The 24,481-nt window shown below is 52.5% G+C and overlaps 1 protein-coding gene across 1 annotated transcript in view; it reads right to left on the bottom strand.

Annotated features, from left to right (window-relative positions):
- Window positions 1–24,481, bottom strand: part of LOC147672097 (E3 ubiquitin-protein ligase TRIM39-like) — a 136,863-nt gene that overhangs the window by 72,200 nt on the left and 40,182 nt on the right. The window contains exons 3-5 of the mRNA XM_086948036.1: window positions 23,018–23,248; window positions 5,483–5,505; window positions 165–286 (exon numbers count right to left, since the gene is read on the bottom strand). Coding sequence (XP_086804162.1) covers window positions 165–286; window positions 5,483–5,505; window positions 23,018–23,248 — 376 coding nt within the window. The remainder of the gene's footprint in view (window positions 1–164; window positions 287–5,482; window positions 5,506–23,017; window positions 23,249–24,481) is intronic.

Raw genomic sequence — 24,481 nt, 5'->3', positions numbered from 1 at the left:
AGGTGTACCTGGCTGTCAGCATTTACTACAAGCGAGGCTCAGGTAGAAAGGCATTCATCATTACCTTTCATATGCTCAGTCAGAGTTAGCTGATAAATCTAGACATTCACAGTTTACTAGACATTCTTATAGTTAACACTAATTACAAGTTTGTGGTTTCTCACCCAATGATTCAATTATCTTTATCTGTAGGTCCACTTCCTCTTCCACTTCCTCCTCCTCCGCCTCCCCTTTCTTCTCCGCTAAGGTACAGAAGTCTGTTTGCTGATCTTTCATATTTTCATACCTTGGAAAGAGACAATTGGAGATACTATGAAATTCCCATCTGCTCAGAAGGTACAGAAAGACAGATAGAAGAGTAATTATGCATGGAGTCAAATAAATATTAGGAAATAAAAACAAGCATTTATATTGCAACGGTTTCGCCTTTGGAGAAGTTTACATTGCCAATAGTTTAACCTCTCGCAAATGTGAGAACTATTGTACCCTACGGACGACCTCAGCAGACAGCAATTACTACCACACACACATACACAGACCCATCCCCACACACCCAGAGCTAGCCACACCCAAAGCCCCCCCCCCCCCACACACACACACACACTGGAGCAGTCACACAAACACACACACCCAGGAGCAGTCTCACACACACACACACCCAGGAGCAGTCACACACACACACACACACACACACCCAGGAGCAGTCACACACACAGGCGAAACCTAAAAACCTCCCGCCCATGCTCATTACTTGATAAACAGTACCACCTCCGCCCTCCTACTTGCATTGACAGAATATCACGATACATTTTTTCATACCATGTTACATGTATCCCCAAGTTTTGGTTCATCCACATGAATCTCGTGAACCTACCAGGCACTTTAAGAGAACGTATTTACACCGGACACCAGGGTTGGGGGAGATTCATTTCTATTTAAAGGAGTCCGGAGCACCTACCCAGCAGTATTTCTTCCTCCTGTGACCGCCTGTTTACACCCCGAGGCTCGTGCTACGGTGAGAACACAGGGCAGCACATAGTATTAAACCTAGGCAGTGCACACTTCAAAAACGCCAGAATAGGGGACACCGGGCCTTTAAATTCATACCAGTTTCTTGCACGTTTCTGTATACAATTCCATACAAGTAAGGCAAGAAAATGCCCACGCATGGGAATTTTGAAAGTCTGGTTTGATTACAAACGCATCTAAGTGCTGCACATAAAAATAACGTTTCAGTAAGACTCGGAAAACAACGAGGGGACCAGAAGATCTGAAAAACAGGCATGTTAAACGTGAATAAAAACAGAATGCACAAGTTCCAATAGCTTTACCATCTAAGACTGGCCAAAAGACAGTCACCCGAGAAATCCCCGGAGAGACCTGCTTCAAAGGAGGATGAAAACACAGCACAGCAGCGAGGGAAGCGGGCAACACTCGCACTGGGGGAGGCAGCCTCTGGAGTAAAAAACAAGGTCGGGAAGGGTGGCAACCAAAACAAAAATAACAAGACTCAAAGTTTAAACAAACGGAGTGTAAAAATGCATATCAAACCAGAGCAGTAACGAGAAAAATAAAAAACAATAAAGTGTTACAAGGAGAACGCCATTGAAGCACCAGATTTAAGCCACATTATGGTTGCACCACTACTTTGTATTAAACTCAACTTCACGAGGCAGTGCGCGATTGGCTAAAATGCATGCAGAAAACCCGTCTTTGCAGGGATCACTTAATCACCGCCCAACTAACGCTTTGAAATATAATTCAAATAAATATATTCGCAAAAACCTTTGCATATAATAATGGTGTATAGCAGATACCCAGTGTATAAACCATGGTCAACGACCTGCAAAAGCTGCAGCAATCCATCCTTTAGAAATTGGGCACATCACAAAGCATGGTATACACACCCCTCGGTGATCCACTGCACCGGTTATACCTCACCGTCAGGCTCGGCTAGCAGAAAAACACAACCAGCAGGTGAGCTTAGCTAGCCCCGGTGCAGTAGAGTCGCTGCTGCCTCAGTGGGTCGGTGTGGAGTACAGCTGCGCAAAAGTAGACTGGCCTAAGCTTTGCGGAGCAAGTAGGCGGAAGAGTGCAGAAGGCGGGAGACTCCTATAGGCCGAGGTTGTGATGTAATTGCCCACTGCGTCCTCTGTCATTGGTCTAAACTCAAATGTCGTGCTCCAATCATCTTTCTTTTGCAATCACTTGTTGGAAGAGGGTTCTTTCTAACATCACTATCATTCGATCCAAATAATTGGCAGATGGAAGTAAAACAAACATGAAACCAACTAATTCGTTTCACTTCCTCCAGCTTGTGAAAACACGCACCAGTCACACTTCCTGCCTCCGAGGGTTCACTGACGAAAACTCCCGACAACAGGAAATCCTCTGCTGACGCTGAGCGTGTCTTCTGCTGCACGCCTCGAGTGCTCCGTTTCACTTCACGTCCCCTCTTATCTGGCATCAGAGAGTGAGATAAGCCCCATGTACTGTCACTTACCCAGCAGTGGTAAGTTATAAAGGTCGGGGCTTCAGGCGACTTCCGGGAAGAATTCAGACTTACCGTGAGATTTTTAAGTCCAGTGTTCTAAAGTTTCGAAAGATTACTTGACTGCTAGGGCAAGTTGTGATAAAAAGGTTAACCTTAAGCATCAGTGCTTTAAAATTATTGGTGAAATAAACTTCCCTTAAGTCATTCACGTGTACTGTTCCCCCTGAAGCGAAGTGGATTGCCAAAAGTTAACCTTTTTCCGCGTTTTTCCTGGTCGGTCTTTTTGTTTAATCCAAAATTTGCATTTAAACCTGGGGGCTGCTTTTGAAAGATTGTTGCAGGGTGGAAGGAGGAGATGCCGACAGCATTGCAAATAAGCACAGAGGGTAAACAGCACATGGCATAGAGAGGAGTGAGGTCATTCGTTTACATTGCCAGTGAGGACACCCCATCCACACAAGGCTGCGGGGGCTCAGCTGGAATGGCTGAGTGTACAGCGAGTAAGGTCCCAGGCCGGCAGCCAATCACAGCGCGGCCCGGGGAATGACGTCACGGGGGTGTCCCGGGCCGGCAGCCAATCACAGCGCGGCCCGGGAATGACGTCACGGGGGTGTCCCGGGCCGGCAGCCAATCGCAGCGCGGCCTGGGACAAAGGGGCGGGGCTTAAAAAAGCACCAGAAACGCCCCCGAATCGCGTTTTCAAGAGAAAGCGCGATTGACAGCCTCTGTCTCCCAATGGCTAGCCTCCATTTATGGAGCTAGCCAATGAGAGGCAGAGGCTGTGCCGACATCCCTACTGAAGACACAAGTTTTCAAACTGGGAGGGGCACTTTGTGCCCCTCGCCAGGTCGAAACCTAAAAAGGCAGGGAGAGGATAGGGGGTATTCACTCAGAGAAAAACGAAGAGTGGAATACCAAGGCAGAAACAAAAAGAGTTGTATGTATGTATATGGTATTTTTATAGCATGGTCCTAGCCAAAAGGAAGCGAAACGCAGTACTTGGTCAAGGACAAGAATAAAGTCAATGAGGAATCAGAGAATATAGAGATGTTGTTCCAGAACCTGGGTGCAGGTATGGAAAGTGCTTGCTGACTTGTTTTAAAACATGTTTTTTTGCACTTCTTAATCTGCAGTCTGATGGTGTCCGGCTGTGGTTGTGTTGAGAACCACCAAAGATGACCCACTTCTATGCAAGATACGAGTTGGTATTGGTTGTGATGTGAGATGAATAAGGATTATATGACCTCTGATCGTGAAGGAATGCATAAGGAGTTCACCTGGGTCAATGGAATAAACAGAAGGATCTCCCAAAGGGAAGTATATGACTGAGAATCTATACTGTCATAAAGAAATGAGATGCAGCCATAGAACTAGGCCCCACCCCATGTCCTCCGACCACGAAAGAAACCTGGACATCATCTTGGACATTTCCCTTACCATGAGACATCAGATCCTTGCGCTCACCTCCGCCTACTTTCACATACTCCTCATGCTCAGAAAAATCATCAAATGGCTCCCTCCTGACAACAGAAAGACCGTTAGCCAGGCCCTTATCACAAAAGGACTGGACTACAGCAAAGCCCTCTACTAAGGCACCTCCACACACCTACGGCACAAGCTGCAAACCATCAAAAACGCCGCAGCCAGGCTCGTACTCAACCTTCCTCGCTGCGTGCACATCACACCTCTCCTCCAGCAACTTAACTGGCTCCCTCTCCAGAAACACTGCCAGTTCAAGATGCTCACCCACGCCTAGAAGGCACTACGCAACCTGGGTCCCACATACCTCGGCCACGACTACACTTCCACCAACCAACCAGGAACCTCCACTCGACATCACTCGCCCTCACACACACACATCCCTGTATCCACGGAAGCAAGACAGGAGGCAGGGCTTTCTATTACTTGGCAGCCAAATCCTGGAATGACCTCCTCCAGCACATTAGGACAGCCACGCCTCTTACAGAGGTCTGCAAAATAGTGAAAACCTGGCTCTTCAACTGAACCATCTTGCATAGCCCGCACCTACTCAGCGCCTGTGTACCCTCATGGGTGACACGCTCACGCTCTACAAATCCACATTACATTTCAATACAGTACAAAGATCAGAAAGGGACAAAGAATGTATAAAGTGGAGAGAATCGAACTGTCAACTGATCTGTACAACACAAAATATGTTAATGATTTATATGATATTTAGTAAATGTGAGTAGATAATATATCAATGCTCTCAAAGTTAAACAGTAAAGAAAAAGTACATGTTAGAAAACTGACTAATATTACTGTTAATAACGTGTCATTATATAGGTCATCATAACACACTTCTACTGTTTCTAGGTGCTGTAATAATTAGGGTTATACACCATTTTATTATTATTTAATTTCCCAAAGCCATAAGAAGGGAAGCCCGAGTCTGTAGTTCTTTAGAATACTGCATGGTTCAGCAGCAACCATTCAACCCATTAAGCCATACAATGGATATTTAAATACTGCTTTATAATATTTAAATATGCAAATTGAGAGGAAAAACACAAACCAAGGGAATAATTAATGTAGAAAACAGAAAACTGAAGAAAGATGTAAAGAAAAACAATGGCAAATGATAGACTAGAAACAAAGAAAAAGAGTAAAGTATAAATGAAGGTTGAAAAAGACAGAAGTAAAAAAACAATATAAACAAGCAAAAAGTAAGATATGGACGACATTAAGAAAGTGGAAATTAGTGCAGGAATGTAAAGGAAACCGAAAGCAACAAAAAACCAAAACATCCAGAGGCACATAAAGGTGACAGTAAAATAGAATATAAAATGGCGTGTTTCCACGTAAGCATGGTCTCATTGCTCTTCGCACCTAGAAGATAGTGAGCTATTGAAAATGGGCTCACACGAGGGGCAAAAATACATAAAGACTAAAGTGTGATATCATTCATTTTAATGACTCCTCTTTAATGTTTTGATATGGTGAGTTAATCAAAGATGATAATTGTACCTGCTCAATACAGTCTTCGCATCCTAGGGAGTGAAACATAAACAGATCAACACGTGAAATACAATTTACGTTCACAGTAAAATTGACATTTTGAAAACGTTATTCACAAGTTCTTTACATACATAACATTTTTATATGATAAGATACTGTTTGATTGGGTTTGCTCTATTGCACTGATCATCGGAGACTGTAGATCTTTTAAATAATGTTAATGTATGCTTCTATTGTGAATAGTATTTGTATATTTATTATTTTATACGGCAGAAATGCTGCGAATAAGATTTTCCTGACTGGACTTGACTACTAATTACAAGTAACTATATAAAAATATAAACAAACAGGTTAATAATGAACACACATTTCTATTACTGACCTTCGCTTATGAAGTTATCAAGCACAGATTTACTCAATTAACCCATGGAAGCATTCAATCCAATGGAGCTCTAATGTAATGGTAACGTACACTACTATTACAAAAGTGTTAAATGGTCCTTCCTGGATATAAGATTAGACCACATACATAAAGAGCAGAAGATTATATGGAGGCGAAGTCAATTCTAAATGTTGTGTAATCAGTATCTCAGCCTCTCCAGGACCCTTGGACTCAGTATGGAGCAGGGCACCTCTTCCTCTGGGCACAGGAGCGGGCACGGATTGCAGATATAAATGCATGAGGTATCTAAGCCCTTCAATGCCGCTCCATGTGGCCCCACTCACGATCGATCCTGCAGGAGGAATGGTCAGTACCTTTGTGGTAATCAACTGTGGACATTTTAAGACTGTCCTGCAACCAAACTACTCAATGTTTGTGCCACATTGGTCAGTGGGATCAACCACCACACGATACCATTAAATGTCATGTGCTGTGGTCCCATGAAGAACATTCACAGCGGTAATAAAAGGGTAAGAAAACCTTTGACAGTAATGCAATACAGGTGAATTGAGATACTCTCTATGTACCTAAAGCCAATGACATCCCAGGAATTTAGCACGAAAGAACACAATAGAACATAACACGTCACTTTACACTAACAACTCTTAGGCAGAATACTGAAGGGTTTGCATTCTCAGCGACAGACACTTGTGAGGCGAAGAATGTAATCTCTAGAATATGAGGGAGAGACAAATATAAATTTCTTTAGTAAGAAAAATATGTGCACATGCCTTCATGTGCAATTAAACTCCTTTACTGGCAGCCTGCACCAGGACGGGGTTAACTTTTAAGGCCAATAGCCACAAGTGACCAGACAGGATTGAATGCTTCCATTTCTAACGATAATGGCATTACTCCTAGTCCTACTCCCTCGCCTTCCTTCAGTACAAATGAGGCCCCGCCTCCCACCCAGACCCACCCCCAGCATAAAAACTCTGCCCGCCCCCACCTCCACCTGTACACAAACAAGCCGAGCTAGCACTCAGTTGAACCGCACCGGGAGGGAGGGAGGGTCCTTGAAGGAAGGCGAGGGAGTAGGACTAGGAGTAATGCCATTATCGTTAGAAATGGAAGCATTACCTCCCGTCCCTCCCTCGCCTTCCTTCAGTACAAATGAGGACATAGCAAGCAGAAGAAAACAGGGACGGACAACTGAGTGACAAAGAACACAAAACAGTGCCCAAAACACAGCAGATCAACATCCCTGGCCTCGCAAAGAGGACAAGACTCTGAGGCCCGAACCCCCACCAGAGGAAAAGCCACCAAGACTGTGGACCGAAACCAACAACCCCACGGAGCGGGGGAAGGCAAACACCGGAGTCGGACCAAAGCGAACAAACAGAGTCCACCACCCGGAAGGACACCACAACCAGCAGGCACCACAGCAAAAGAGGCCATCCAGCCAAACAGAGCAAACGAGACCCCACAGCCAAGGAAGGAGCAGGACAGAACACAGGCAAAACCACCCCATGACAGAGCGAAAACGCCGAGCCACCGGAGGGACAAGGGACGGAACCGGACCCAAAACCAGCAGAACCATACAGACCAGACAGAAGGGAACGCACAAGACAGGGCCCAAACACCCCCAAGTGCCCCGCAGGGGCGACAGCAACCAAAAAACAAGGCCCAAAAGCCGAGAGTCGCAACCCAAGTCCCAAATGAGCCCAAAGGGCGGACCGGACAGGACTTCCAACACAAGCAGCAAAGACCCCGAAGGGAAGGACACGACAGGGCAGGGAATCAAACACACCAGACCCGGTAAAGAAAACCAGGCAACAGACCCCAGGCAACATGCAAGGAAGCCAGTAGCACCAAGAAGCAGGAAAGCCGCCCCCCTGCACCCGCAGAGGAGCCACCGACAATCCCAGAAGAGCCCCAGAAGGAGCGAACCGCTACACAAAAAGGAGGCCAGCACCAAGGGAACAACACCAGAGCAGAACCCCGGGCCGAAAGGGCCAGCAAACACCAAGCACAGGACAGCCGAGAGGAGGACCGACGGGAAGCCCGCAAGCCACCGCCAGCCGGCCGAGAACCCCCAACCCAGCCAAGGCCAGCCGCACAACCGCCAGGCAGCAGGGGCAAGCCCCGCACAGAACCCAGGGGAAGGGCACGGAACATCAAAGGGCACGGAACCCCAGGAAGGAACCCTCACTGAGCCCAACACAACCCGGACAGGAGAGGAAAACAAGGAGTTCAAGGCCAACAGGGAGCAACCAACCCCCTAGAACAGACCCACAGGGCCCGCACCAGAAACGCCCAGAGCAGCAGAAAAGCAGCGAGGGGGAAGGGGAAGGCACACAGAAAAACCCAGAGGCCAAGGAGAGGGCCAGCCGCCGACCACCCCAAGACCCGGGCCCCTGGCCCAGAGACCAGAACCGGGCCACCCAGGCGCCGCAACAGGACCACCACAGGGAGGCCCCAACGACCCACCAACAGGCTGGACACAGGGAGGGAGCGAGAAACCCCAGGAGGAAGGAGGGACCCAGCACAACAGAACAGCCAGCACACAGGCCACCCACCAAAGGCAGAGAGCAGACAGCCCCAGCACCCAGACCAGAGTCCACAGACACAGGACACAGGACACCAAGGATCAAGGACCAGAACCTGGACCAACCCGACCACGGCACAGGACTAAGCCACCGGACGACAGACTGAGCCAACACCCACGGACCCCGCAGAGAGTCCCGAAAGGGCACCAGGGCAAGCCCGAACGCCACAAATCCGTCAGCAAGAGGACCCCTGGGAGACCAGCAGGAACCAGAACCGGAACCCAAACAGAACCCAGCAAAGCCAAGGACAGGCTGGCGACCGAAGCCACCAAAAGCGGAGCCGGAGGAGCCAGTGAACAACCGGCCAGAAGGCAACATCGGCCGAGCCACCAGGAGAGCACCCCCGGGGACGGACCGACAAGGGCAGCAGGGACAACAGACCCCGGAGACCAACCCAACAGGAGCCAGATGGACAGGCAGAGAAGAAGAAAACGAGCCCAGGCAACCAGAAACACCACAGAAGCCAGGCGCCCCAGGACCCGCAGCCACAGGACCGCCCAAGGAGCCCCGGGACAAAAAGGCCCAAACCCACGAAGGAAGAGAGACCAGGCACCCGGACAAGGGAACGGGGCCGAGCACAGCCCGAAGACGGCACCCCGACAAACCCCAGGCCCAGAGAGGGGATCAGCGAAGACACACCCCGGGCCACCAAAAGCCCGAACACCAGAAGAACCACAAAGGACCTCCTGAACAGACCGAGCAAAAAGACACTCCAGCCGTAAGTCGCAAGAGGCCGACCAGAGAAGGAAGAGGGAACACCCCTGCCGTAAGATGGAGAGCCACGAGAGCAACCGGACATGCCGGAAGACCCAGGCTGAAGGCCCGAGGCCGAAGGGGAAGGACGCAACCCAGAAAACGTGCATACCACACGCAGAGCCCGCGGAAAAGCCGCCGAAAGGCCAACACACGGAAGGGAACCGGCCGAAGCCAGGAGCAGACCCCCAGGAGAACCGGAACAGGCACAAAGCCGCCGGACACCATAGCCCCAGCAAAAAAATCGGGCCGAAGCCAGGAGCAGACCCCCAGGAGAACCGGAACAGGCACAAAGCCGCCGGACACCACAGCCCCAGCAATAAAACGGAGCGGGCCCCAAACCCTAGCCCCACCGACAGGAACCCAGCAGAGGGAACAAAAGGCAAGCAAACAGGACACCCAGTCCAGGAGAGCCACCCAGCAGGAACCGGAGACGGGCACCGGCAGAGGAACCCCAACGAACCGGAGGAACCGGCACCAAGCTGACCCAGCACCCATGAACCACCGCACATAGGACCCTGTCAACAGAAATGTCCCGCAGACACAGAGGAGGAAATGCCAAAGACGACCACCCACTGACAGGGAATGGACCAGACAGCAGTGACAGGAACCCAACAGGGCACGGCACCCAGAAAAGGAGGCAGCAAGCCAGGGCGAACAAAAGGCCAAAACCAAGAGCACCCGAAAGCCAGAGGAGACACCCACAGCGGGGAGAACGGAAAGGCCCCAGTGCAAGGCACGCGGGAAAGGCAGAACTCCCCATCCCAGGCAAGGCAAACAGAGGGCCAAGGTGGCGACACCCAGCCACCACGAGCCGCCGATGCCAACTCCATGAAACCCAACATCAAGGAGGGCACAGAAGAAGCAGAGAACAGGCCAACCAGCGCAACAGCAGCAGCCAAGCAGAACATCAGACCCACCAAGCAGCACGGCCAGGACAGAGTCCGGCAGCACAACGGGAGGAAAGGGGCGACCACCACCAAGAAGCAAAGCCACTGGAGGAAGAGAGGGATGAGTAGCAAAGAAGCTAAACCCCAGACACCACCCGAGCGCGCAAAGAAACCCGAAAACTTTCCAGGATCAACACAGCGCAGAAGGAACACAGAGGGCAGAGGAGAGACCGCCCTACGGCACGACACACAGGCAATCGCCAGCCGGGCAGGCCACAGTGGACAGAGCAGCGCACAACAGTGGGAACAGCATGGAAAAACACCACGCACGGGCAACGCATGCCACACCCATAGCACCACACACCACACCGGGCACGAAGGTCAAGCCCTAATCAGAAGGGCCGGGAACAGCAAAGAAAGAACCCCACAGTTCCAGCCCGGCAGGAAAAGAGCAAAGCCCCCCCAACCCCCGACCAGCGCAGGAGTTCAGCGAAAAAGTCATGACAAGAACCCAGCGCCCTACGCAACGCCAAAGGCGGCAGAAGGACCCCCCAAATCCCAGGAAACAGCCCCGAACAGGAGCCTCAGGATGAAGATGGGAGGGCACAGAAGCCACCCGCCGAACCCCAGAACACTGGACAGAGCAGCCTCATCCAAGTCAAGCAACAGAAGCAGACACGAGAGGCAGAACACCCCCATACGGAGCCCATGCGGCCAGGGCACCCCAGGGGGACCGGAGAACCAGCAGCAGGGAAGAGGCAGCAAGCCCCAACAACCCCCAGCGACCCAGGGGCAGACAAGCGCCAAGAGCACCACCCTTTTTGAGCGCAAGCTTCGCATGAATGAGGCCCCGGGTTCAATCCCCGGCATCTCCAGGAGTCACAGTTCTGTATCTTGGCATTTTCCAGAAGGCTAGACTGCCATCTTAAGGAAACATGGAGCAGCGGCCGGAGACGCACCCCAGGCAGCCAGAGCCCGAGCCACCAAAGGCACGAGAACCGCCGCCAAGCCACAGCACCAAGGGCCGCACTGCAGGGCAAGAGAACCACCCAAGCAGGAACAAAATAGGAAAAACGGGCCGAAACCCGCCCTACCTGGCCTCCGAGAAGACAGCATACCGGGAGGAGGCAGCCACACAGCCCGACCCGGAAACGCAGCCCCAGCCACAGGAGGACCGCCGGACACCGCCGAGGATTCCTGAGCCACCGCTCCGCCCCCACACCACGAGGGAGACGAGGAGAGGAGGCACCGCCAGGAGAACGCTGCAGAGGGCACCGCCGTAGCAGAGAACCAGACCGAAGACTCCCCGGCACCGCCACAGGGAGGCGCTGAAAGGTAAGTTCCACTAGGGAGACAGAAAAAAACAGGTGGAGGTGGGGGCGGGCAGAGTTTTTATGCTGGGGGTGGGTCTGGGTGGGAGGCGGGGCCTCATTTGTACTGAAGGAAGGCGAGGGAGGGACGGGAGGTAATGCCTAGTCTCTCTGAACTAGGCAGCTGGCAGCTCTCAGTGGCATACGAGATTCTGCTTGTCCCACAACTTCTCTGCTTCAATTTACTCTCAAAACAAAATTTACTGAGAAGTAACTTCCTTAGCTGTTGCTGTAGAGCGCCTATGAGTTCACAGTTACTGCTGGGTCCAGGCTCCCAAAAGCTGTGAGTGCCTACTCTGCTCCAGGCCAGATACATCTCATCTTCTCTCTTCAATCAGAAAACTCTCAGGGCTCTCTGTGGGCTAAACGAGCATTTCAGGCCCTCTCTCACACCTTGAAGAAACCTGGACCTCTGTATAATGTTCTATTTTCTCCAGATCGATTGCACTAGGAACACAGGAAATACATGTTACCCGTTCCAATGCTTAACACAGCTCCCTTGGGCTACTTTACATCTACTTGGCATTTCCAAAAATGTAAAACGCAGTTTCAAATGTTCGATCCTTTGAGGATACAAAGACACATCACACCTATTCTAACCCACACATCTTAGGACCCTCAGACCTAAGTGGTGACAGCTGAAAGGTAAGCCTTTATGCAAAAGTGTATGTGCAGGCAGGATCTGCAGGTCCAAACAAATATCGGTCCATAAGGGCTAGTAAACTCGAAACTAATCAGAGCCCTGAAAGCAGCTAAAAGACAAATGCACACCAGGATTTGCAAATTGGAAGCAGAATCTTTGGATCAGAATTGAGGAGTTCCATTACAAAATCCTGACTCCTGGTGCTCTGGAATCAGCGAGCGCTGGGTTAATCGTTAAAACAGTGTTGCTACTTTTTTGTTCCTTAAACGTTTCCTCGCCACTGCATGATCTTGTCTAGCCTGGGTCATGAAAGTCAACAGGACCGGATGCTATTACCGTAGTCAATGCTTCAATGAGAAAAGGCTTTGTGCTAGAAACAATGGAACGAGCAAGGGTGACATAACTTCTTAGACAAACCCCATCCAACATCAACTAATGCCAATGTTCCCTGTGTGTGCGGAGGCGTTGGAGGAGGTGACCAATGGACAGTAATGTTTCATGAAAATTGAAAGTCAGATTAGAGTAGGAAACAACCAAACCATGAATCTGATGTTACTACATGCGCCTGCGATCTCTTTGTTGCTGGGTTAAACCTTGGTTGATAGGCTATGATCAGGATGATTGCACTGCTTTGTAAGCAGGATAGTAATGTTGACGTCTGAATCTTTATTCTGATACCCCAGCTTTAGCTAGATGTTAAGCTAGAAGCAGACCACAGACTCTGTCTTCATCTTCCAATACCAGTCTACACAATCCGATCTCACTGGATCTGGAAAAGAATAGGAATCCCCCAAGAACCTCAGACCTCTCATTTGGATTACTGTCCTCTTTTCTCAGACACATTCTGGAAGGTCACAAGGCAGACAAGGGGTACTGGGCCTCACTGTAGGGATTGAGGATGTCTGCCACTGGTGTAAGAGACATACGTCTAGTACTTGTCTTTTAAGAAAAGAGAATATTTTTTAATTACAGAGTAGTATTAAATACTACAAAATGTAACTTGATATACAAGCCAGTGATCTGATTACAAATCTCCTATGTGACTTTACATCTGTCAGCCCCTTCCTTCTAATCCCATCCCCGTTGACTCCTTGGTGGCTGGTTCCCTCAGTAGTTATAGCAGAAGCATGAATCACCCTCTGTTGGTCAATAAATCCTCCTCCAGGCCGAAGGAGAATACTCTGTCTGCCAAAATATAAATCGGACCAATAGTTTCATTATCTGGCGATATGGGTTGTTTCAAGGTTCACCATATAACATATTAGGTGCTGTAGCATTAATCATAAAATTATTAAAGACTTCCTCCCGTCTTTAGACTGCAATGCTCCTCCAGTTGAAGGCAGTGCCCAGCTGTGTTACCAGTCAAGAGTATCGATATCCTGTGTCTCTGTTTTTTAGGTTTCGCCTGGCGAACAGCTGCGCAAGCAGCGTTTCGCGCTGGCAAAAACATTTGTTTACCAGTATGGACAAAAGTCCTGCCTCTCCGTTCCATTGGCTAGCTCCATAAATGGAGGCTAGCCATTGGAAGAGAGAGGCGTCCGTCATTCTGCGAGGCGACTCGTGGGCGTTCCTGAGATTTTTTCTCATCCAGCCCCTTTTATCACGTCAGTGAGGCGGTGAGCGGGGTTTATTTTTTTGTTCGTCCAGGTTTCTTTTGGTCATTCTGCGGCCGACCGCCGCCGGAGGAAGTCCAGGTCCAGGTGAGTGCTGGCCGTTCCTGCCGCCCGTGCCTTTCCCGCCCCCCCTCCCGCTGTCCGTGCTTTTCCCGCCCCCCCTCCCGCTGTCCGTGCCTTTCCCACCCCCCTCCCGCTGTCCGTGCTTTTCCCGCCCCCCCCCGCTGTCCGTGCTTTTCCCGCCCCCCCCCTCCCGCTGTCCGTGCCTTTCCCAACCCCCTCCCGCTGTCCGTGCCTTTCCTTGTTCTTATTAGATGCAATAAAACCAGCTTCTCCTCGGTAGAAAAGCCTGTCTCTCATCGGATACAGACGGTCCTCGAACGAAATTCACAAACGGGTTTTGGATATGGCCCTGTAATTCAATACATACCTTGAAACTTCAGTCCTCATGTCCTCGTTTACACTATATTTTGAAAAATCATATAGGTATTCACTGCTGTACAAACAAAGGATCTTTGTGACGGTAACTCATGTGTTTGAATGATGAGAATGTATGACAACCATTCATCTTAAATTGCTCTTCAGAATGTCCTGCTGTAATATTATCACAGGCCTAATCCACGAACACTTTCACTGCATGGTGACAACATTTAGGCCCTAATTACGAGTAATCACAGCTGGCCCCGTGTCCCACGCCACAGCCGATCTTACCAGCTGGTAATTCTAGCCGAAAAAGTCGCATGAGGCTTCGACTGCCACGGTAGCTTGTGATTGCCCTTGCCAGAATGAAGCTACCCCTACTCTACCCCGCCCCCAGGCAGAAGCAGTCACACTTTATTTACCACCGGCTCAAGGCTGGTGGTAAAGGTGTTAGTTGAACCTTTTGGAAATGGTACACCTTACAGAATGCTGCACTGTAAATCCATGCCTGAATAGTTATTCCCCATTCCGAGGGGTTTAACTCGTAATAGAAGTAAATATGTGTGGCGATCCTGGCCAGAAAATGTAATTTCAGGGACCCTGAAGCTCCACATATGCTTACTCGTATCTCTCAATGAGGGCTGTAGGGTGCTGTTTGGTGATCATTAAGTAGGAAACTGGCACGTGCGGTGTGATAAAATGTCAGCGCAGAGCTGTGCCTGTTCCCAAGGCAATAATAGCTAGTATTTCGTGCGTCAGTTTTCCCTTATTGATGGCTGTAATTAACAGCTGCTACAGTTACTTAGTGTAATGGTCCTCCGTTCTCCTGTATCAGAGAGATTCGACCTTTAACTCTTGACTTGCAGATAACGGGGGCTCCGTTCATTCTACCATGAGGCTGGTTAAAATAACCCTATTTTGAGCCGGCTATTCTAAGGGTTCTCCTAGAATCATGCTGCATATATTCTCTTTTCTGTTACTCAGTCTATTTAGGGGATCCAGTGATGTTATCAGAAGTGATTTTCAGTCTTATCTGGGCCTGAGAGTGCGGTTCTCCATTTCTAGGCTGTATCGGCACCGGTTCCTCATCACAGCCTTGTGCTGTAGTCACTCTTAGGCATCAACATGCAGCAGGACTTTACAGTGTCTCTGCCTCTCTTATTGTGGCTGTCATGGCAGCACCTCTCCTCGCCTGCGCTCCACCGACCCAAACATTCAAGATTAGGCCATCATTTCTCGGGGTTATGCCACAACATCCAGTCAAAATACTGACCAGTGGATATACAATGCTCACTGCAGCAGCTCCCAAAATATTGTCAGACGGAAATGAACATCAACGAATCTTCGCCTACCTTGAGGATGGTTTGACAGTTGTTATTATAGTCACGGTATATGCGTAGGTCGATATTTCAACTGCCCTATTGTGATTGTTCTCCCTTTTGATAGAACCTGATGATCAGGAACAGTTTAAGTTTAATTAAACATGATATGTAACCAATTTCTCCATTTCGTTACCATTTAAACCCTTATTCCCAGAGATGAATTGGATAAACTATCCGTTGTATCCTTCACATTACTGATTCCTTCCTAAACTCTTGTTTTGGGTTCTCCGCAGTAGCACAGTAATCTCCACATAGACCCTATTCATTGTCATCAGAAAACCCATCATTTAGTTTCCTCGTATCGATTACCCAGATTACGTGACGCTTTCTCCACACACCGCTACGGGAGCTCAGGTCTCCTTCAGCGCTTGGACGTACCCGTCCATTTTGCCTCCGTGTCTCCGTACCAGAGACACCAGGGATTCCTGATTCCGTTTCCCTACATAACCTTTAGAACACTCAACCAGACCGCGACCGGTTTGGAATTAACACCGCCCCCCCCTCCCGCTGTCCGTGTGCCCGTTCCTGCCCCCACCTGCTGCTGTTCGTGTGCCCGTTCCCGTCCCCCTGCCGCTGTCCGTTCCGCCCCCCCCCCTCCCGCTGTCCGTGTGCTCTGATCTCCTCTGTGGAAGATCCTTGGCTGGCAGTCACGCCCGGGACTCAGACTGCTCACGGCTACTGTAGCACCAGCAACCCACGGGTTCTACACACAGCTCCAGCCATGCCTCTGGAGTTCCAGCTGTGCCCGGGCCGTGCCATCGGCGGCGACCACCCCTGCTTCATCATTGCCGAAATTGGGCAGAACCACCAGGGGGACCTGCAGATCACCAAGAACATGATTAAGATGGTGAAGGAGTGTGGAGCAGATTGCGCCAAATTTCAGAAGAGCAAAAAATTTAACAAGAAGGCTTTGGTGAGACCTTACACCTCCAAGCACTCCTGGGGAAAGACATATGGAGACCACAAGCGCCACCTGGAGTTCAGCCACGATCAGTACAGGGAGCTGCAGAAGTATGCCAAGGAGATCGGCATTTTTTTCACCGCTTCTGGCATGGATGAGATGGCCGTTGAATTCCTTCATGAATTGGATGTTCCTCTTTTTAAAGTAGGATCTGGGGACACCAACAACTTGCCGTTAACCTGCCCCCCTCCCGCTGTCCGTGTTTCTTGACCCAGCCTCGCGACAAAAGGGCTGGCGGCTTTAAGGCCCCAACCGCTGAGTGGGGGCAGAGCCGACGGCGGTGCCCCCGAAGACGAGTCCGCAGGCAGTGGAGGTGAGCATGGGGAAAAGGCTGATAAGGCCTGGAGAAACTTGCTCTTGGGGGGGAAACGATGGTTACCGGGGCTGTTGCTCAGTAGTAGAGCACAGGATGTGCAGTCGTAAGCCAGGTTCAAACTCCCCCCTGCGAGTTAGTCAACTACGCAAAAATGCTTTGTTTTTTAATGTTCTCACCATAGGGTGCTTGTCTCCTTGCCGGGTGGCCACAGGGTTCTTGAGCGGCATGCCGACCGCGGCCAACCGGGGCCAGCGGCATCAGGTAAGGTGCACTGTTTAGGCGGGAGACTCCAAGGCTTCGCACACCCCTCCCTCAGCGGAACTATTTGGGGCATGCTCCGAGGGCAGTTTAGACTTAAAACAGAGGGGGCAGGCTCGAATGCGCAGCTTACACAACATAGCTTATTGCCAGGAGCACAGGGTAGTTTGACTTCTAGTAAAATACTTTTCCAGCTATCTTCAATGAGCTTTGATCTAGGCAGATGACTTGTAGTTTGAATTATCTCAGATGTTTACCATGTTTAGTAAAACCATGGCTCTGTGTGTGCGGCTGGCTCTGTGTGTGTGTGTGTGCAGCTGGCTGTGTGTGTGTGCTGCTGGCTATGTGTGTGTGCGGCTGGCTCTGTGTGTGTGCGGCTGGCTCTGTGTCTGTGCGGCTGGCTCTGTGTTTGTGTGGCTGGCTCTGTGTGTGTGTGGCTGGCTCTGTGTGTGTGTGTGTGTGCGCGCGGCTGGCTGTGTGTGTGTGTGTGTGTGCGCGCGGCTGGCTGTGTGTGTGTGTGTGTGTGCGCGCGGCTGGCTGTGTGTGTGTGTGTGCGCGCGCGGCTGGCTGTGTGTGTGTGTGTGTGTGCGCGCGGCTGGCTGTGTGTGTGTGTGTGTGTGTGTGCGCGCGGCTGGCTGTGTGTGTGTGTGTGTGTGTGTGTGCGCGCGCGGCTGGCTGTGTGTGTGTGTGTGTGTGTGTGTGCGCGCGCGCGGCTGGCTGTGTGTGTGTGTGTGTGTGTGTGTGTGTGTGTGTGTGTGTGTGTGTGTGTGTGTGTGTGTGTGCGCGCGCGCGGCTGGGTGTGTGTGTGTGTGTGTGTGTGTGTGTGTGTGTGTGTGTGTGCGCGCACGCGCGCGCGGCTGGCTCTGTGTGCGCACGCGCGGCTGGCTCTGTGTGCGCGCGCGCGGCTGGCTCTGTGTGTGCGCGCGCGCGGCTGGCTCTGTGTGCGCGCGCGCGGCTGGCTCTGCGTGCGCGCGCGGCTGGCTCTGCGTGCGCGCGCGCGCGGCTGGCTCTGCGTGCGCGCGCGCGCGGCTGGCTCTGTGTGCCAGCGCGCGCGCGGCTGGCTCTGTGTGCCAGCGCGCGCGCGGCTGGCTCTGTGTGCCAGCGCGCGCGCGGCTGGCTCTGTGTGCCAGCGCGCGCGCGGCTGGGTCTGTGTGCCAGCGCGCGCGCGGCTGGCTCTGTGTGCCAGCGCGCGCGCGGCTGGCTCTGTGTGCCAGCGCGCGCGCGGCTGGCTCTGTGTGCGCGCGCGGCTGGCTCTGTGTGCCAGCGCGCGCGCGGCTGGCTCTGTGTGCGCGCGCGGCTGGCTCTGTGTGCGCGCGCGGCTGGCTCTGTGTGCGCGCGCGGCTGGCTCTGTGTGCGCGCGCGCGTGGCTGGCTCTGTGTGCGCGCGCGCGCGCGGCTGGCTCTGTGTGCGCGCGCGCGCGCGGCTGGCTCTGTGTGCGCGCGCGCGGCTGGCTCTGTGTGCGTGCGCGCGCGGCTGGCTCAGTGTGCGCGCGCGCGCGGCTGGCTCCGTGTGCGCGCGCGCGCGGCTGGCTCCGTGTGCGCGCGCGCGCGGCTCCGCGTGCGCGCGCGGCTGGCTCCGTGTGCGTGCACGCGCGGCTGGCTCCGTGTGCGTGCACGCGCGGCTGGCTCCGTGTGCGTGCACGGCGGCTGGCTCCGTGTGCGTGCGCGCGCGGCTGGCTCCGTGTGCGTGCGCGCGCGGCTGGCTCCGTGCGCGCGCGGCTGGCTCTGTGTGTGTGTGCGCGCGGCTGGCTGTGTGTGTGTGTGTGTGCGCGGCTGGCTGTGTGTGTGTGTGCGCGCGGCTGGCTGTGTGTGTGTGTGTGTGTGTGTGTGCGCGCGGCTGGCTGTGTGTGTGTGTGTGTGTGCGCGCGGCTGGCTGTGTGTGTGTGTGTGTGTGCGCGCGTGGCTGGCTGTGTGTGTGTGTGTGTGTGTGTGTGTGTGTGTGCGCGTGCGGCTGGCTGTGTGTGTGTGTGTGTGTGTGTGTGTGTGTGTGTGTGTGTGCGCGCACTGCCGGCTGGCTCTGTGTGCGCACGCACGGCTGGCTCTGTGTGCGCACGCGCGGCTGGCTCTGTGTGCGCGCGCGCGGCTGGCTCTGTGTGCGCGCGCGCGGCTGGCTCTGTGTGCGCGCGCGCGGCTGGCTCTGTGTGCGCGCGGCTGGCTCTGCGTGCGCGCGCGCGGCTGGCTCTGCGTGCGTGCGCGCGGCTGGCTCTGTGTGCGCGCGCGCGCGCGGCTGGCTCTGTGTGCGCGCGCGGCTGGCTCTGTGCACGCGCGCGCGGCTGGCTCTGTGTGCGTGCGCGCGCGGCTGGCTCTGTGTGCGTGCGCGCGCGGCTGGCTCTGTGTGCGTGCGCGCGGCTGGCTCTGTGTGCGTGCGCGGCTGGCTCCGTGTGCGTGCGCGCGCGGCTGGCTCCGTGTGCGTGCGCGCGCGGCTGGCTCTGTGTGCGCGCGCGCGGCTGGCTCTGCGTGCGCGCGCGCGGCTGGCTCTGCGTGCGTGCGCGCGGCTGGCTCTGTGTGCGCGCGCGCGCGGCTTGCTCTGTGTGCGCGCGCGCGCGCGGCTGGCTCTGTGCGCGCGCGCGCGCGGCTGGCTCTGTGCTCGCGCGCGCGGCTGGCTCTGTGTGCGTGCGCGCGCGGCTGGCTCTGTGTGCGTGCGCGCGCGGCTGGCTCTGTGTGCGTGCGCGCGCGGCTGGCTCTGTGTGCGTGCGCGCGCGGCTGGCTCTGTGTGCGTGCGCGCGCGGCTGGCTCTGTGTGCGTGCGCGCGCGGCTGGCTCTGTGTGCGTGCGCGCGGCTGGCTCTGTGTGCGTGCGCGGCTGGCTCCGTGTGCGTGCGCGCGCGGCTGGCTCCGTGTGCGTGCACGCGCGGCTGGCTCCGTGTGCGTGCACGCGCGGCTGGCTCCGTGTGCGTGCGCGCGCGGCTGGCTCCGTGTGCGTGCGCGCGCGGCTGGCTCCGTGTGCGTGCGCGCGCGGCTGGCTCCGTGTGCGTGCGCGCGCGGCTGGCTCTGTGTGCGTGCGCGTGGCTGGCTGTGTGTATGTGCGCGCGGGTGGCTGTGCGCGCGGGTGGCTGTGCGCGCGGGTGGCTGTGCGCGCGCGCGGCTGGCTGTGCGCGCACGCGAGGCTGGCTGTGTGGGCTGTGAGTGCGCGCGAGGCTGGCTGTGTGTGCGCACGAGGCTGGCTGTGTGTGCACACGAGGCTGGCTGTGTGTGCGCACGAGGTTGGCTGTGTGTGCGCACGAGGCTGGCGGTGTGTGCGCACGAGGCTGGCGGTGTGTGCGCACGAGGCTGGCGGTGTGTGCGCACGAGGCTGGCGGTGTGTGCGCACGAGGCTGGTGGTGTGTGCGCACGCGTGGCTGTGTGTGCGCACGTGTGGCTGTGTGTGCGCACGTGTGGCTGTGTGTGTGTGTGTGCGCGGCTGGCTGTGTGTGTGTGTGTGCGTGGCTGGCTGTGTGTGTGTGTGTATGTGCGCGGCTGGCTGTGTGTGTATGTGCGCGGCTGGCTGTGTGTGTGTGTGCGCGGCTGGCTGTGTGTGTGTGTGCACGGCTGGCTGTGTGTGTGTGCGCGGCTGGCTGTGTGTGTGTGCGTGGCTGGCTGTGTGTGTGTGTGCGGCTGGCTGTGTGTGTGTGCGGCTGGCTGTGTGTGTGTGTGCGGCTGTGTGTGTGTGTGCGGCTGGCTCTGTGTGTGTGTGTGGGTGCAAATGCAATAGGTCTCACGTTTGCGAGAGATTAAGCTAATGGCAATTGTTGGAACCTAAATATGACAGGTCACCTAAGGTAGCTTGGCCTAGGGTAAGACAAGATCAATAGAGGCACATGTGTAAAGGTTGCAAACCACCCTGCAGTAATTCAATGCAATATCACTCAAAAATGACACTACACTAATGTTTGTGTAAAAATACGAGCTTGTTTTATAAAAATATTTTATCTACTCTTCAGTCATTTTTACATCTCAATATACTGTACAAATTGGTCAGAAGATTCCATTTGACATATAACCTCAGCAGAATTCAGTTCAAAAGAAGTTGGTCTTCTACAGTGTTAGGTTTCACACCCCAGTGGAGGCTCTCTAGTTATATCACCAGAACATCCACAACTTTGACACTTCCTCCACTTCAGTTTGACACACTAGAAATGTCCAGGTCTTAGAACCCTGGAAGATTACCTCCCCTTGACAGGGTAACACCCTCCTCGCAATAGATCAGTAACCCCAAGATGACAGTTTCAAGTTTCAAATGGAATGTTTCTATAGCTCAATTATCACTTGCACATAGGTAAATAAAATGAGGCCGCCGTTTCTTCTTCCCCTTCCCCTCTGTAAAAGAAACTCACACTTCAGCATTCAAGTTTATAACTTTCCGCTATTGTAGGGCACTCCCCCAGCACTGTGGAGACTCTCATAAACACTTCCCTCTGACCCTGCTAAAAGTCGGCTTGTCTCCGGCTCTCCCGGGCCCTTCCTGAACTCAATACTGAGATCCCCAGGAAATAGCGAGTAATGAGGGAGGGTTCTGTCAGGTGGTTCCAATTAAGGGCTCAAGAGAACTCCTCCAACGCTTCTTGTGTGATCCCCTCAGTCAAGCTGCTCTCCTCCCTTAAGCCTCCACCTTACTTGAAAATGGAGTGGAGAATGGCGCTGACTCGGTTCCCCTCAGCTCTCCCGCCTCTGCTGCTACTCCGCTCACGAAGCACGCCCTAGACGCCTGGGCTCGCAGGGGGCGGCATCTGGGCTGAGGCAATCGGTGTTTCCGGCACCCGGGCAGGACGTGCTACTCACTGTCAGGATGCGAGGCAGCGCAGGTGCGGGTGATTAGTGTTCCCGCTTGGCGCCGCCTCACTTGCTTGCTCGCCTGCCCTGACACCGCTTCTGAGCCTGCGCTCTCTCTCCTCACCCTGCCGCACTATTGGAACTGTACAGAGTCGAACGCTCACTTCCTCCTGTGCTCAATGCCGCACAAGCTCCGCTGTCACTCGCCTCTCCACTGCAGCTTCCTGGAGGCGCAGGGCGCCACACCTCGCTCCAATCCGCTTCCACCAAAACGCTTGTAGGTGAAGTCTACCAGGGGAATGTAGGGAGGAGGTCCCCAGCAGGAGCTAGGACAACGGGGAAAAGAGGGGCCAAGGGCTCAAGGGGGGTCTTCCGCCACAGCCTGGCCAATTTCACAGAAGAAGAAGACGGTTGGGAGGGTTTGGTCAGGGGCCAGAGGGGGAACGTCTTCCTGAAGTGGTTGTCTATCACACGGACAAACTAACTGCTTCCAGTGCGTCCTCCTCCTCACACCACTACCTCTCTCCTCCAACTCCCTGTACTACACAAAATGGCTCCCTGACCCTTGCCCTTTTATAGCCAAACCACACAGGGTCCAGTAGGGTCCAGAAAGTTCTGGAAGGCCTAATGTTAATTTATGGGGCAGTCTAGGATGTGGCATTTGGGTACAGGTGGTGGCCACCATTTTGTGAAACTCAGTAAATCCTTGACAGGAAAGGCACCTAAACTGAGGTGAATGATTATGAGGGTAAAAGAGCACCTATCCCCCCAGGCCAACACCATAAAAATCTAGTGGACACAAAAATAAATAAAGGCATGAGGGGCAAAAAGGGGACAAAATAAATAATAAATTGGAGGGACTACGCAAAAGTCAGACAGGTCTAACAGCAATGTAAATGACAATGCCATTTAGTTATCTGTTAACACATAAATACAAATTTTGTCATTTACAATGCCAATAGCTCTAACTTTTCCAAAGGCGAAACCATTGCATTGTAAATGCTTGTTTTCTTATCCTAGACCCTTTTCCCTGGGTTTACTTGTAGCCAATATATTACTTTGTGTACTTTTTGTAGTGGGTTCAGAGAGTTGTGGAAGCATACATCGCTCCCACTAGATCTGGCTTACAATATTGGTACTTCCTTACACTAATGAAGGTTTGCCGATCTTCTTGTGCTCTTGATTTATAATCTTTTCTTACCTTCAATAACTCCACATCCTGCAGCTGACACATCAATTCAATCTCAGTAATCCAGCTTCCTAGGACAAATTGCTGTTCTTCTAATTTAGTTACTGTCTCTTTGATGCTCTGCAGACTTTTCTTCTCTTCCTCCTCCAGGATGCTGAGGTGACGAGATTTTTCCTTCTCCAAAAACATCTGGAGCTTCTCAAACTCCTTAGTGATTTGCTCTCTTTGGCTCCTGAACTTGACCTGCAACATAAAAATAAATCATATATTCACAATGCTAGAACCTCAGAAATATGTAATACATTTATCAAGGGACACTGGGCCTGACAGATGTTTTCTTGTCATTCACTGGGTGATTGAGGGCCATCATCAAATATGTCAAACCAGAGACAGGGGTGTCTAGCAAGACAGTAGAAGACATAGAAATAGTAATTTCCCTACATGAAGCTCACGGTTCTGCTCTTGATACACACTTTACAATACATGTTAAATACAATTCCGGATATAAACTGCCTCGAGACAGCAATCTGTTTCCTAAAAACCTCACAGCCTATGAATTTGCACGCATCCATACCTGGCAAAACATCACAGATCTCAGAGTCAAGAAATTATTTCTAACAACATGGACTACAATATGAATCCCTTAAATGTCCATCTACAAATCCATGTAATAGACACACTTAGGCACCTGCTACGTGAGGCAAGCATTAACAAAGCTAATAGGTCCTGCGAGTGAGAGAGTGTGTGTGTGTGTGTATTTCTTTCCATGCTCAACTTACAATAAAGGTCTTCAGGTTCCATATTAAGGAGCTTAACTCACAGCAGGGAGGAGTCTCTTTATTATTGAAGGTTAAACATCTCACTGATTCCCCTGCCCCATCTTCAATACTGCTCCTTCACAGAGAAGCCCAGGCAGTGCCATGCCTACTCCGACCTCTAACCCTCCCTGCTGCATTCCAAAGTCAGTAGAAGACACAAGAGAATGGTTGTGTTTTATGCAGCTACTGCTTGCCACAGTCCTATTCCTGTACTGCTGGAATACAAAGTATTCATGTATAAAATTCTCCTCTGCCAGTCTAGTTTTTGCAAAGTCAGGGAGGGCTACACTATGTCTGCTAGGGCTGGGGCAACCAAAGTCCCCTAATACCAGTACAGATGGGCCATTCAAGGTCTTACAGTATTGTGAATTTAATGTGGGCGAGGCCCTGATGAATCAACTATAATATTCGCCCATAGAACAGCAGGTCAAGGTGCTGTGCCCAGACATGTAAATGTATCTAGACTGTGTACAATTTCTCAGAAGCCTGAAGATGTAAGGCTTCAAGCGGTCTCTGGCCAGCTCTGGACAATGGAACAGAGGTGAATCCAGCTATGGTGGACTCTCTTGGAGGCTCTGCTCCTTGGTGCACCCTGGAGAAATTATGTCTGGCAGAATTTAGCAACAATAACATTTCAATAAGAAATATTTTACAAATC

The sequence above is a fragment of the Lissotriton vulgaris genome, unplaced genomic scaffold, assembly GCF_964263255.1.
Source record: "Lissotriton vulgaris unplaced genomic scaffold, aLisVul1.2 SCAFFOLD_2700, whole genome shotgun sequence".
Taxonomy (NCBI): Eukaryota; Metazoa; Chordata; class Amphibia; order Caudata; family Salamandridae; genus Lissotriton; species Lissotriton vulgaris.
This window is presented reverse-complemented; position numbering and strand designations above follow the sequence as displayed.